Genomic DNA, 15,421 nt, shown 5'->3' with positions numbered 1-15,421 from the left:
AAAAGGACAACACACAGGGGAAGGAGTTGGAAAGAGAAGACAGATAAGAAATAGTAGGACTTAAAAGTTGTTCTTAATAATCACTTCAAATATTTAAAATTTCCATCATTAGTAACATTTTGAAAGTCATTGCTGCTATTCTAAGCTGTCCTTTGCTACATAGGTATAGGAGCATCACTGAAGAACAAGGTGGAAGTTTCCTCTTCCCTTCCTCAGGTAATAGAATTTTATAGGCTGTGGCCAGACTTTATGTAGAGCTTTCATAGGTTTACACAGACTTTCTCTTATAATGTCAGATTTGCTGCACAGCTTTAAATTGCGAATTTAACACAACTCCCACAGTTGCATAATGTTGCATGGTTACATCTAGAAATTTGACAGTTGGCCTAAATTGATAAATTCATAACTTCCTGCAAATTAACATAAGTTTTTTTTAATCCTTTGTGCCTAAGCAAAAGTCTCATTAGCTCTATTTTGTTTTAAATATTGTTGCAGTGGATTAATTTTGAATTTCTTATTAATCCTGTCCCCAGCCACTAATGATAAAAAGGAATGCTTCTGAGCATAGGCAACGTTCTGTGAGAATTACTGAAATGCCATTCTAGTCTACCTGTGCAGCGACAGTATTGTATGAGGGAAAAGTCAGGATACCCAAGTCTCTACGCTTGCTTTCACCAGAATTGATGAGCTTATGGTCGCCATTAACACTTCGGAAATTAATTTGTTTTTTCTGCTCACTCGAATAGAACAACAGACATTCAGTAGAGTGGTGTGAAGCACTTCATGATTTTACAGCAGAAACCAAAGATGATTTATCCTTTAAAAAGGGAGACTGCATCCAAATACTGGAACAAGTAGATTCAGAGTGGTACAAAGGAAGACTGAATGAAAAAGAAGGGATTTTCCCAGCAGTTTTTGTTCAGACCTGCTCAGGTACAGTGCTCTTACTAGAAGGCAAATCATTATTTTTTAGGTTTTGACAGTAAGATACCGAGTTCTGGCAGAACCCAACTATTCCACTGCATTACAAGCCACATGATACCTCTGATATAATGTCCTAAAGTTAAACCAGGTCCTAAAGTATTATCACAAATAATGGCAATATAGTGCTTTAGACATCAAGTAATCTGGGGAGTGTGATATAGATTCTGAAATGGTTAAACAGTTTGGCAAAACAGGGCCATCATCCGCAGTCTGATTCCTCCCTTTCACTCATGCAACTCTTGAGCTGTCTTCAGTAGGAATTCAGGGGTATAAATGATGGTGGAGAGCCAGAATCTCTCTCAGCTGAACAGAAACACTACTGCAGCTGCTCAAAACTACTGTAATTCTGTTGGTGGAAGAAGAGATTAACTGCTTGCTCTCCCAAAGCTTCTATTTATACCTAGAATCCATGCGACTCAAAACAATCAATCATATTTGGTTTTCATACTTTGGAAGTAAAGCCATGAGTGAAAGTAAAGAGGGAATGAAGCCCACCTAACTGGCAGATAGCACACATAAAGTTCAGCTGCACAAACCCACTTTTAACTCCAAAGAGGAAAATACAGTTTTCATTAGATACTGCCATTGGAAAGTTTAAGAAAGTCAACTTTAAATGTAGCCCCTTTATAAGCAGGGCATGAGAATGAGTTAGTACTGTAAAATGAACTGGCAGCAGTAGAGACAGTTTTTTTCTTTTTCCAGCAGGACACTGAATTTACTAAATATCAGCAGTGGGCATTGTATTAGGGAGAGACCACAAGAAGGACAGGAAACTTCTCCAGAAACAAAGATGTAGCTCACTCCAAAACAAATAACTTGTGTTGTCCATATTCTGCAGCCAGGGTAGAGATGTCACAATCTCGAGGAGGGAAGAAAGGGAAAGCCAAAGCTCTTTATGATTTTCATGGAGAAAATGAAGATGAGCTTTCATTCAAAGTAAGTGTCTCTTAACCAAATTTTTAAAACTTATGGTCATAAGGAATGTTTAAAAAGGATTTATCTATATTAAAAATAGACTTAGAATGAATGAAGCTCAAAGAGGAGGAATAAATATTAATACACTTGATACACAGCCTCTCTCAAAGCTTTTGTCTTTACCAAAACTTCAAAGATTTCACCAATATGGAACAGGAGAAGACACTGAAAAAAGGTCAGGAATCAGAGTCTTCCTCTGACTTAACTATTCCAGCAAACTTAACAAAACAAAACCATCCTCATTTTGCAGAGCAGCTATATTCGGTTCTTGATCAGTTGATACAGTTAAAGAGCCTCTTGTTTAATTAGAAAGGCAGCAGAGGCGGTGTGGTAATAACAAGAGCGCCAGTGTTACAGCAGTAGTGGCCCTAAGGGACACCTAGTATAGGAAGACTCTGGGACTCCAAAAGGGTTTGGCAGCATGATACATAGTTGCTGTGGGGCAAGGGGAGAAATGCAGTTCTTGCTGGATGCCTAGATAATGTTAAGAAGCATGAACAAGAAACAGCATGCCATTTTAGACTCGAAGTCATGGCTTGGGAACTATATCCTCAAAAGCAAGTTTCTGAGAAGCAGCAGACTTTCACACAGGTCCAAAATAGCATTTATTAGCAAGAACATACTCTTTTCTCTTTCTAAGAAGGCTGGCAAAATAATTAGTTTCTGCATTAGGAGCTTGCAGCACTGAAAGGATAGGAGATTCTTTAAAGAGGAAAAGGGGGACTGAGGTACTGGAAGAAAGGCGAGGGCTATGACAACACTTCAGATGAAGGGTGGGGCATGGGAAGATGAAAACAGGAACAAAGATCAAACAAGAGCTGGAGTTTATTTGAAAGACCAGACTTTACTGGACTGCTGCGTACCTTTTTGGGAACTTCTACTGTGAGGCAAGCTTCCAAGTGCTGGAAATAATGGGACTAAAGGGAAAGAAAAGCTTTGAAGCAACCCTTTAATAAAGCAGGAGTATGCACAAAGAGTGCATAAGGCCAGCTAAGTTACCTACCTAAAGAGCTTAAGCAACACAAGAAGTTGTCCAGCAGTACTATTTTTTCTATCCAGAAAGTGGTGATTTTTCAGCATATGACAGGTATTTGCTTACCCTAATAGAAGTTACAACAGTTTTTGGCAAATACAGTCTCCAAGAGGTCTAACTACCAGGAGAAGAGAGACTGACCTTGTCCTACTTGTCTTCTGTTTGATTGATACGAACTGCTTCTGAATAACATCAGCTTTGCATGCATTAACGTTTTATGGTAAGCTGTACTGGCTCACGTTACTCATTCTCTTGCAGGCAGGCGATATGATAACAGAGCTGGAATCTGTAGATGAGGACTGGATGTGTGGAGAGATGCAAGGAAAATCTGGGATATTTCCCAAAAACTTTGTTCAAATTTTAAAAACACCATGAAGTGTTGCCTGTCTTCATACTCCCTGCGTGTGGGAGAGAATGTTTTCCATCCCAAAGGCACAGCAAACAAGGACATCGCCATATTTTGACTATCAAAATGTTTTGCACTACTTTTTCTAGAGAGTCTTACCAGTATCTTGAAGTCAAATAAGAACATTTTAGTCTTTTGTGACAGTGTATTTAGTCATGCTTCATGAATGCTCTGAGTAAATAAAAGCAGGATTTTTAGCAGATTCCAACTAGGGACGTACAGTGGTGAAGTACCATTTTAACTTAATTTTTTAACTTGTTCTTAACATTCTACTAAGTTTACTGTCTGGTAGTACATTTATCATGTATAAAGTCTGCATAAAGTAAGCTTCTTTGGGCTTCTTTAAAAACTGTTTCTTAAATCTAAATTAAAAAATAGTTTTAAGATATAATTACAGCATTCAGTATGTAGGTCAAGTTCAATATTCAGGTTTTATTACTGCTTGACTTCCACATTGAAGTAGAATCCACTTGTTTTATGACTTAGAGGATAAGGCAGATAATATATCTCAGTAGAAAATTGTCAAATCTAGTAATGGTAGAGGAAAAACTCAGAAGTGAATCCTTGTGTGTAGTATTCTATTCTTAGATCACACTGTTTATACCAGGGGATCAGAAAAGTAAGATTTAAGCATTTTGCCTCTTGCTAGTGTTCAAACCAGTGCAAATCACCTCTTAAACCTTTCTTCCCTTCCCCCACAGTCCTTTGCAGTTGTAGGTTGTTTTTTTTCCACGATCTACTGTTCTTCAAGCACCATCATACCCTTCTTCTCCTGGCTGAAGTAAGCTCAATAAGCAGTGTCCATCACAAGCCTTCTCAGATCCCCTCTCTGTGGTAGTTACACTATTTCAGCTATTTGTCCCCTCCTTCCTCCTGTACGTACAGGGAAAGCCAGTCTTCACTCCGTCTGCATTTCATTTGTCACTCTCGAGCACTGGAACATACTTCAGTAATGCTATTCCTATCCTTAACATGAAGGACATGAAACAGCCTCAGTTCTAGCTTTCAGCAGCCACAGGGAGTAGTTTTCAGTTTGTTACCACATACCTGCTATACTGAACATCATTATAAATGGTCTATCAAGGCCTTAAGGAAAAAACAAAACAGCTGGGGAGAAGTAACTTCAAGACTCTCTAACAAAATAATTTAGTAAAAGTCAACAGTGTGATTTGAACTACATGAACTAAAACAAACATGATTGAGGTAGCTTCAGATTATAGGAACTTCAAAAAGTGAACTTCATTTCATGACACTTAGGTCCTGACAAACTAGTTTAAACATGTCTTGATTAATAGCTAACTTATCAGGCAGAAATATAAAAAAGATTATGCTGCAGTTGGCTCTTTCAGCACTGACAGTATTCCATTGCTTTTGTACCATATAAGAAAGGAAACAGTAAGCTGTTAGCCTGAGTCCTTACTTCAGAGATGGAGGTGACCCCATTCACAAAAAAGGCTTACAAATGCTTTTTTGCAGGCCTGGACAGTTCAGGCTGCCAAAAGGGCCAGTAGCTGAGTGGCAAGTGGAGACAGAGGAAACTAGAATCATCGTGATTGACCTTGGGATAGTTTGACTTAGTCATGTATCTGCTCAAAGCTTTATCGATGAGAGATCCAGGTATGGCAACAAATACATATAGCTACAGTAGGCTGGGCTGCATCTAAATTAGTGTTTAACTGTGCGTAAGCAAGCCAACCCTTAAGGGCAGCCCTCCCTGCTCAGTGCACTGTCGTTTTCCTGTAGCAGCAGGCACGAGCTTTCAGCCAAAACTCACCCCAAAGTCTCCCCCAGCAGGGAACAGGTGTGCAGTGTCATGTGCAGGCCAGAGCTCACCTGCTGTCACCCCCCTGCAGCCGCTTGCAGCACGGACACCCTCAGCACCGGTCTGCGCTGAAGGGTCACTGCAGTACCACAGTGCTTGCAATGCAGACGCAGTCATTAGCGCTCAAATTACTGTTGCAGCTTCTCTCGAAGTTTCATGAAAAAGCATTACATGTTTATACTGCATCAGTACTTGTTACCATAACTGGGGAATGAAGATCACACAAAGCTTTAGTGCGCTGAAAATTGGATTTTTACTCTTTAGGGGGATTAACATTAGAAAAACAGAATTATAAACCCTGTGCTATTCCAGAAAGATAGAAACAAGATAATTTATACAGCTATTCCTCAGTTTTGCCTTACCAACGAGCCTGTCCTGAGCTCCTGTGGAATCAAACTTTAACATAAATCCACGTCTGAGGACAACCCTTTGCACTCCCCAAGCTTTCCTGCCAGGAAAGGCCAAAGATTCTTATTGTTTATTCAGAGATAACATCCATTTCCTTCAATAAGACACTGAGGAAGCAGAGAGAGAGAGATTTCTGACTGCTGCAAGCCTTCTCAGCCACAAACTTTCAGTGGATCACCCTATAAAAACATGCTGCTTCATCATGACCCCTGCCAAGACACTTCATGAACCTCTTGTAAGCACAGGAGGAGGAGAACAAAAATAAATAAAATAAAAAATAGAATACCCAAATCCTCCAAGGAGATATGTAATCATTGTGGAGGTAGGTGAGGGTTAAGTGTATGATGTTTACTTATTTTTTGTCTGGCAGTTTTCTAAAATTTTGATACAAGTCTTAAAGTAGAATTAAATTTTTATACTTTTTCAATTTCCTCTCCCCCTATTTTTATAATTGTATATTGTTCAGTTGTTTTTGTAACTTACTTTCAGTGTTTAAAGTCTGTGCCTGTCAGTAGCTAAGCTCACTCTGCTTTACTTTAATCCTCTCCTTATTACGTAGGGCTAGAAGAGCAGCAAAGCCTGACATTCAGAGCAAGGAGTGCCACCTGAAGGCTGTTTGCATTACTGCAGTCTGCTGAAATCAATTTATTTTTGTTAAAATTTAAGGAAATTAACTGCTTGGCTTTTCCCGAAAGTATACAGTACATAATTTGTAGAAAAGTAGGAATGAGGTCACAAATCATAACTGCAACATAGTAGCAAATCTCAGATGTAACCCTGAAATTCAGCTAGAGTCTGATACATTATTAGTATGATAGAGAATGGTTTTGATACACTCCAGGCTTCTATTGTTTGACCCATCCTCTGGAAATACCTTCAGGAGGAAGACTTCGTTTTGTTTACAAGTAACAGTGTCTTAAGTAAATCGTTGCAAGGCCATTAAGTTTGTTATGGTACCACTGTAAATTAAAAATGTATTTAACCAGTAAATTTTTTTTTAATATAATTAAGTCATGATTGCATTTTTATCGTGATATATTGTGGAGAACTGAGCTCTCCACTTGGCATGATGGTTTTATTCTGCTTAGATGTTTAAGCAAACAGCTAAAAAAATTAAGATAATACAGTACTGCATCCCTTCACAAGTCATCCAAAACCCCCAGAGGCTCCCAACAGCTTTAACACAGCTTAGCCAAGGCTTCAGATTCGGGTGCATTGCACTTGCCCCCTGCAGAACCTAAAACATTCACTACCTGCGACCACCTAGCACCACACAGGAAGTTAATACTCTGCTCGCGCTATGATGGGATCGCTTGTGGCGAAACCATAGGCCGAGCCTAAGCGGTAACAAACAGAAGCGATTAGCAATTCTGAGCATACCTTAAACGTGCTCTGCTGATTGCTGCTATTCACAAGCCATGATTTTTTGTTTGTACAAAAAAGCCAAAAAAAATACAGAAAATACACAAAATTTTCCTTCTGCTTACTTTTCTCCATTTGCAATCATTTTATAGAGCATAGCGTTTACCCAAAGCTCCTATATGGCAATGCTAGCAAATAGCCTACTGTTTAAAAGAGAACACCCACAGCATGAAACAGTAGAACAATTTTTGAAGCCAAACTCAAAATTAAGTTCTTGTTATTTTCCAAAATGCTCTTGCACTTTCTGCAAGATATACTCCTCACACCAACAAACGGAAGGAAAAAATAACAGGACAAAAGGATACAAGGTCTGGGAAACGAGCTCAGAAATGATTTAGCAGTGAAATGCGTATCTAGGATTTCTAACTCTCCTGATCTCCAAAGACTACAGGCCAGTTGCAGTCCTTCAGGATTTGTTTGATGGAGTTACTACTAAGCAGAAAAGATAAATACAACACACTTCCATTACTAGGAGGAGGCTCTGAAACAGATCTTATTCGAATGCTAGACTTTATATACACACACATCTCCATTAAACCTTTTAGTAACTTCAAGGATTTTCAGCCTCACCACACTTACTCTAAGTCATGGTTTGATTTTTACTCCAGTAAAAAATTCTCAGGATCATTTTTTGCTACAGAAGTGAAAGGGAATTTGTTAAGATTTACAGCTTCAGGAGTATCACCAGATAGGACTGTTGAGAGGAAAACAGTGCCTACCTCTGGAAGTAGTAACAAATGCATTATACCAAACTTCAGAACTGCAAGTAAGCACAATTTAAAAACACAGCTTCAACAGTATAGATGAAAACAAACCAGCAAAGTAGATCAAAAGCAACACTCATTCTTTTCTCCTGTTTTGGTGTCATTAAAGTTTTTTTTTTAATCCTTCCAGTACAACTGAAAAGAGCAGAACAAGTAGGCCTGTATTTACAATCCAATAAAGTTACCTGAATATTAAGTCACAACAGTTTTAAGTATCATTCTTGTTAGTAAGATTTTGTATATTCTGCTTAGTATATAGATTTTGCAGATACTATAGTAATAATTTATCCAGAACTGTTAGTAACAATCCTCAGACCTGAAATAGTGAGGTTCCCCACTTAAAAATCTGCAAGTTTTCTTTAACCCATTTACTTATTTAGAAACTTAGCTACATAACAAAGATATTTCTATACTCAAAAGAAAAGGAACAAAAAAGTGGAGGCAAAGTAAATGTCATATCACTTTCAAGATCTTACAAAAATTTCTACACCAATTATTCTGTAAAGAATCACAGTATTTTACCAGTGTCTCCCTTTAAGATCAATTCCAAAAAAACCCATCAGAACTTCTTTATTTTTCCAGCAAATACTAAAAATATTTTGTTTCCTTTACATATTTGTTGGCTGTAAGTGAACAGCTGTGGAGCAGTCACAGCAAAGCTCTGTTGGGAGGAAAATCAAAGATCCCTTCAAGGTGGATGTGTTCACTGCCTACCAAATTCTGTACTGGAAAGTTGCCAGCAACAGCATTTAGAGCACTTAATCCCTGACAAATCTATGATATGGACCTTAGTATCTTGCTAATTTTGGTATTCATATTCAGATCATAGCAGTAAAATTATTATGAATTAACAAATCAGTTCACTAAGTTTCATAATTCTACCATAAGGTGATTTACCAGTTAAAAAAAAAAAAATCCTGCCTTGTTTAAAACATAGTTTTATTGACTATAAACTTACCTCAAAATAAAACATCCCAAATGCCACATATGGGCACTCTTTTACACCAAGAGAGAAGATGGCAATTAAAAGATTCAATTCTTGCTCTTAAAAGCTTGTATTCAGACTCACTGGAGTATCAAACTCACTCACCAAGATGACAGAAACACAAAATTCAGTGCAAAAAAATGTTACACAGAACAGCAGAATGAATGGAATTTGCCACAGTTGAGTAGAATGAAACCGTGGAGATACAACTATGTGAAATGCAGTCTACAGTAACTATTTACAGTAGTATGTGGGATCCTGATTATAATCCCTATAGAGCAACCTATTTACAACCTATTTAAATCATTTTTACAATGAAATGTAAGGGTTGTGGGAGCAAGCATTATGTCTTTGAATACAGAAATAACATTGTGGCCGTCCCCTTCACTGTGAGCCTTCCCAGTGCCGTGCTCCTGTTGTTGCAGGGGTGCCAAGCACACTCACCGAGGCACTTCCCCAGCCTGGGGGTCTCCATCTCCCTCATTCACTCCTCCACAGCCCTGCGAAGTGCAGGAATACAGCGCCAGCTGACCGCCGCAACAGTCTACCAGTATTGCAACTGTACCTGGTTCCCAGATTTTTGGCTAAAAACACGCACTATTTGAAGAGGAAGTGAGAGAGATTCTTTGCCCCAGAAAGTCTTACCCTTGAGTCAATACAGCGTTTTATACCTTAAACCAAAGGCATCATTGGCCAAACCCCAATTTGGATTGCTATTAAAATAATAATTTGGAATTACTACATGAAGTCACCTACAAGTCTCTGAATAACTGATTAAAGCACATGCTTTTGATTTTGCATTGTTCTTTATTCCAAAATAGAATCATCTATGACTATCTAAATTTATCACTATGAAAAGGTAAAAATTCTTAAAGTACAGTCTGTATCTGTAGTGTCCCTCAATCTACTTTTTTCCTAATATCTTTTTTACAATTCTGTAACTTTTCATTACATTCTTGTTCCAAGGGATTTCACAGCTAACAGTAAGAACCACAACTACTACCTAAAAGACCTCCCAAAACAGGTCAGCGAGTACCATTTTGTTCTCAGTTTCAAAATCACAAATTTACCACAAGTTTAACAGCACAAAGCTTAGGTTTGATCCCATGTTAATTTTGAACAGAACATACTGACAGTGCAACACATTGGTCTATCCAGAAAAACAGACTCTTCACTTTTTAAGCTTGCACATGCCAATCAGCAAGCAAAAACAAGACCACCGTCTTAAACCCAGACAATGCAACAGTGCTCTTTACTGATTTGCTTAACAACTTTTCAGTGCTTTATTTTCAGGATGTAGAGCACTGCCTTTCAACTGCGATGATGGTTACCTCTCAATTCTGAGGTAGAGGTTTAAAAAGCCACACACGCAAACCTACTCTCAAGCATATTCTACATTTCAACATTGCTCAAAACTCTTATTACTGCTTCCATAATGAAAATAATTTAAAAACCTATTAACATCTTTGAATATCAGAGACCAAATCTATACCATGAAAGAGGTCACATCAAATAACTACCCCAAAGCGTAAACATGTAACTCTCAAGAGCAGTCTGAGAAAGCCTTAAGAATCCCTTATAATAGAAAATTCTGAAACAAGAATAATACATTTCCCTTTTCGGCATCCTAATTACAGATTAGCCCTATACAATGCTGCTTTTTGAAGCACCTTGTACCACCAATATAACTGAAGCTACAACTTCTACACACATCCATAAAAAGAATTTTCTTTTTGTGAGGAACAAAATAAGTAGAAAAAAATACATGCAGAAACCTCAGTATTGTACTTTCCAATAGCACCTTTCAAAAAAGAATAAGCAACATAGTTCCACCTATCTTGCAACACCAATCATGAAAAACAGATCTCCAAGCCAGTTAAGGATTCCCCCCCTCCCCTTCCAAATCAAGGTAGTAATTTTACCTTATTAAAAACCCATTCAAGTGCAGTATCAAAACTGTCTAGTAGCAATACAGGCAACCAAACACTAGTTCTGTATATTAAAACTTTATTTTTGAGCCATTTTTAGTTTCAGACGGACTCTTGCACAGGCGGCTCATATCCATCAGCTCGCTCTACTTTAGCGCCTGCCTCATCCCCAGAGGGTTTTCCAGCACCACCACCTTCGCCATGAAGTTCCATGAGCTTGCCCACTAAAAAGAAAAAGTAATATAAATGGTTAGAGATACACCTACTTAAGGCAGTTTTAAAGCAGTTATTGAACTGGTCATCATCTAAAATTAAACCACAAGAACATTTAATGGAGGTATTATAAAGTCAATTCCACAAAGCTTGTGCAAGGAGACTGCATAATTAACTGACACAGTCGGACAAAAACTAGCAGTGCAATAACTATGTTACAGAATGAAGTATCTAGTTAAGCTTTTTTTTTTTTTTCCCTCTCTCTAAAGAAAAGAAGTTTTGGGAATGTCAGAATATGGGAAAATAAAATCATTTCAAGTCATCTGGGACCGAAACATTTTGTCATCATTCATTCCCAAACCAGAACCTTTAAACATTTGGTAGCTTCTTCAGACAAGAACATAAAAATGTTCCAAACTGAATAACCACTACTTGGCTTTCAAACCTGACAGCCAATGTTGGACTAGACAGACAAGCTTTTTAACTGCTATAGCTGTGATGCTGCTTTAAAAAGTCTTTATCCAAAAGCAGACACATTTTAAAATGGCACTGTCCCTCTTAAAACCCTAGATGTTAGCAGTAATTGACTTACATTCAAACTTAGGCTTCTTCAACATCTTAACCTTGCGGACATAGACATCGTGAAGAGGGTAAATGGACTGACAAGCCTTCTCTATGTCTTTGCCAATGCTGTCTGGGATCCTGAGAAGTCAGAGAGCAAATCAGTATCAGAATGCTCAAATTTCACCTGCTTCTAATCAGCAGCATATATTTAAAATTATCCTTAAGAATACATAATATTAAGCAGGAGTTTGTTTCAATACCACCTTCACTCTCTGGCAATTTTTTCAAGTATGTTTAGGCAACAAGATATAGTTCCTTTGCAATGTTATAAGGGATATAATGCAAGCGTCCTCATTTTGACACCGAATCTGCAATCCGACTTTTGGAAGCAAACACTGTACTTCCAAAAACTTCATTTGATCAGAAGAACCTATAACATTCACAACTCCAGCTGATCAAAATTACAATTTTAGAAATATGAATCAAAAATATCTCCAAGATTTTGATTTCACATTTATACAAACACAATTGTTAATGGAAGTCAAACAAGATGCTGAGACAGAGAGCACGCAAAGAAAATGGCACATTAGCTTTTCAACACAGATGAGATACCTTGCATGTTCTATGTCACACAGTAAGTGCAGCACTAGTACAGTGAGTACTCAATAAATAAACACAAATAATTAAAATGGTGGTGGTGGAGAGAATAACATAACCAAAGCTTACAGCTTATTGACAACTTCTTTGAGGTCATTGGTTTGCACCTCTCGGGTCATGATTTCCATCATCTTCTTGCGAATCTGGCGAACCTGCTGATGCTGGGCATACGAAGTCTTGCGGATCTGGTTATTACGCTTCTTTGTAAAACCCACACAGAAGAGGCGCAGCAGGTAACCATCGGTAGTTTTGACGTCTACGTGGGCTTCAATCATTGTCTAAAGGAGAAACATAGTCGTGTATCTTCAACATGACAGAGAGGTTTCTCAGAAATATACATCTGACATTCACTAGTATCTGCTGATGCCACTTCAAACATAAGTTTAAAATATATCAATGGTGACTTTCTTTCCTAAAGATACTAGCAACAATGCTAGCAATGCAGACTATATTCTCTACTTACCTGCCATTTCTTGACCATGGAGCACATTTTATCCCGAGTTAGGTCCATTCCGTGGAAGTTGGTCAGACAATTTTTGCCCTGAACGTCCTCAGTTATCAGTTTAAATTTACGGAAGGCAACTTCATCATTCTGCAGATCAGCCAGACTCACTTCAAATACTCGACCCTTAAGTCCATCAGAGGCGATTTCTGTATTATGAAACAAAATAAAATACCTTTTTTTATACTTAGAAAAGTATTATTCAAACTAGATAGATGCTGAACTTCCATTTGATGTGTTCTAATAATAGGTGATGCCACTATCTTTGTAACTCTGAAGTTTGTATGTGCCTTAAACAGAAATAAATCAACTTAAAGAAGTATCTTGTTTTATTAACTTTGTGAGGAGTCTTTCTACAATAAGTCAGATACTAAAAACAAACATCAGTACGGTGTAAATTCCAGCATTCCTAATAGTTTAAAAAAAGGGGGGAGAGGTTGCAAAGTATTTTGAGATACAATAATGAAAAGATAAACATAAAAAGCAATGTGCTCAAAGATAAAGAAGTAACAAACATCTGAGTACAGTCAAGTCATTTCACAGCTCTGCCTCTAACAATGTACCATTTTAATATTAGCTGACTCATACTGTTTGCAGTGACCCTAATTTTACTCGTTTCACATGCATAGTTTAAAACAGTATTAAGAATTTGCATACCTTAAAATACAAGTGGGAAAGCAGAACGCAAGTATTTTGCCATACTATGCGGCTAACCATTCAAGAACATTTTGTTACATCTAGATCACTCTGCACTAACAAATGTTTCCTTTCCCTACCAACCTAAGCATTACCCATACCTCGTATTATATATATTAATAAAATCCTTTACCCGTTCAGTAGTAAGTTTACATACGCTCCCATTATGTTTGCAATTCTACACATGACAAAGATCTCTTGCATAAAAGCTTGAGATCTCAGTCCCTTCCAAAGAAAAAGTCTCTATGATCCTATTATGACCACAGCCTCCTGTGACAGTCTCCACATCTCCTGCTCTGATATTCAGAATGATTCCTTAATTCTTAACTTTTCTCAAATTCACTGTTACCTCAATAGCTATTTACTACAAACTTCAGGCATGTTTTTCCATATCATTTCCACACTTTGCTACTCTTGTGCCAACAAGGGTCACACTGCATTAACCTCCCCCTTTAAATCATTGCAACCAAGCCCATTGGTTTAAACAACTTCGTCAACTGAAGAAAGATTACTGGAATCAAGCAATTAAGTTAGAACTTTTCCTTTTTTTATTTTACGTTACCTTATACTATTGTGAACAAGAATTATTTGTCACCATTTCTTCACCCAATTCTCATTTAGTACTATCAAATAGAACAAACAGACATGCATCTACTGCATAATACCACTCTACTCACTAGTTCCTTGAGTTCTGGTGACAAGTGTCTTTCCAATGTTTCGGATATTAAACATTGCTGGTGCTTTGACATCATACCAGTCCTTTTTGGAGAAGGGATCAACCCTTAATTTAAATAAAAGCAAAAAAGATTTTCACTCATTTTTTGGGTTAAAGCTGGCTGAAGTAAGTACTTCCTCCCCATACGCTTTGTGAAATGGAAATGCAAACTTCAAAATTTTGTGTTTTCAAGCTTAAGATGGACAGGTTAATAAGTATATGAAGTCACAGTTAATACTGTACTTGATAATGAAGCATACGTAAATTCTAGTGTACTTCAGAAAGAAGGAAACCAACTTCGGACACATCACGGGGCTAGAACGTCGAAAAGCAATACAGTGCTACAGTTCAGGCTGTCATTTTTAGATAAAACAAGCAGTGTATTTTAACACTTCTGTTAAGGCCTCACTTCAGTTAAAGACCCCGGAGTGCAGCACTTAACAGGCACCAGGGAAAAGCTGCAGCCCGCCCCGCGCCTCAGAGTGGCCCCGCTTTTGCGGCCGCCCAGCTCCGCTCCGCTCGCAGCCCCGCGCCCCAGCGCCACGCACGCCGCCGGCCGGCTCCAGACCCGGCCCCGCCGCCTCCCCGCCAGGCTGCGGCCCGGCCCGGTCTTCCGCCGCAGGGCAGCCCCCTCCCCCCCGCCAACCGCCACACCGGGGCCGGCTCCCGCCGCCGCCATGACAGCCGCCGCCGCCATCCGCGGCCCGCCGCCATCCGCCCCGCATCCGCGGCATCCCGGCGCGGCGGCCCGCACGGCGGCGCCCCCCGCCCCGGCGCGGCGCCCCCAGGCCCGCCGTACACTTTCTTCTTGGCGCCCTTCTTGCCGCCTTTAGTGAGGCGCTTGTTCTTGCCGACCGCCATGGTGCCGCCCCGCCGACGGAAAGGGCGGAAGCCGCCGCTCGCGCGAGATTTTACGAGAGCGCCGCTCGCGCGAGAGCTCCGGCGGCGGCGATGTCGCGAGAGCGGGGCGCCTCTCGCGAGAGCGGGAGGGCGGCGGCCGGGCCGGGCCGGGCGCTACGCGAGCAACGGGGCTTCCGGGCGCGGGGGGAGAAGGCAGCCCGGCCGGCGCGTCGTCGCTGTGCGCCCCGTCAGGAGGGAGCGTGCAGCTGCCAGCCACCCGCAACAGGGCGAAAAAGGGCAAAGCACTGAGGCGCAAAGCACTAGCCCGCCAGGGAGGGCCCTTGGCGGCGAGAGGCCGTGTGTCACCGCACGTTTGGCACCGCTGCGGCCACCGCCACTATTCGGTGCCCCGACAGGAGAATAAAAGAGACGATGAAAAAAACGTGGAGAAGTTTTACAAACAAACTCCCTCACACTTAAAATTTACGTGGACACTTTACAAAGCTT

At 39.8% G+C, this 15,421-nt stretch overlaps 2 protein-coding genes and 1 non-coding gene across 7 annotated transcripts in view; 1 reads left to right on the top strand and 2 right to left on the bottom strand.

Moving 5' to 3' along the window:
- The window catches only part of SH3D19 (SH3 domain containing 19), an 87,225-nt gene extending 80,591 nt beyond the window's left edge, over positions 1-6,634 (top strand). For 4 of the 5 annotated variants that reach the window (XM_067297809.1, XM_067297808.1, XM_067297810.1 and 1 more), the window contains 4 exons: positions 164-216; positions 747-933; positions 1,823-1,920; positions 3,251-6,634. In XM_067297809.1, the coding sequence (XP_067153910.1) occupies positions 164-216; positions 747-933; positions 1,823-1,920; positions 3,251-3,367 (455 nt within the window). In that variant the 3' untranslated portion in view covers positions 3,368-6,634. The remainder of the gene's footprint in view (positions 1-163; positions 217-746; positions 934-1,822; positions 1,921-3,250) is intronic. The other variant, XM_067297813.1, reaches the window with a different exon arrangement.
- Positions 6,635-10,789: 4,155 nt separating this feature from the next.
- Positions 10,790-14,978, bottom strand: RPS3A (ribosomal protein S3A). The gene is made up of 6 exons (XM_067297814.1): positions 14,874-14,978; positions 14,037-14,140; positions 12,625-12,812; positions 12,231-12,439; positions 11,533-11,642; positions 10,790-10,951 (listed from the first exon to the last, which is right to left on the bottom strand). Exons 1-6 carry the CDS (start codon positions 14,933-14,935, stop codon positions 10,830-10,832), a joined length of 795 nt encoding a protein of 264 aa, XP_067153915.1. The 5' UTR covers positions 14,936-14,978; the 3' UTR covers positions 10,790-10,829.
- Positions 11,225-11,294, bottom strand: LOC136992293 (small nucleolar RNA SNORD73). Its single transcript, XR_010884485.1, has one exon. It is a non-coding gene; the product is annotated as a small nucleolar RNA SNORD73 (small nucleolar RNA).
- Positions 14,979-15,421: the final 443 nt, after the last annotated feature.

This window comes from Apteryx mantelli, chromosome 5 (assembly GCF_036417845.1).
Source record: "Apteryx mantelli isolate bAptMan1 chromosome 5, bAptMan1.hap1, whole genome shotgun sequence".
In the NCBI taxonomy this organism is placed as follows: Eukaryota; Metazoa; Chordata; class Aves; order Apterygiformes; family Apterygidae; genus Apteryx; species Apteryx mantelli.
The sequence above is the reverse complement of the archived record's forward strand: the minus strand, read 5'-3'. Positions and strand labels throughout refer to the sequence as shown.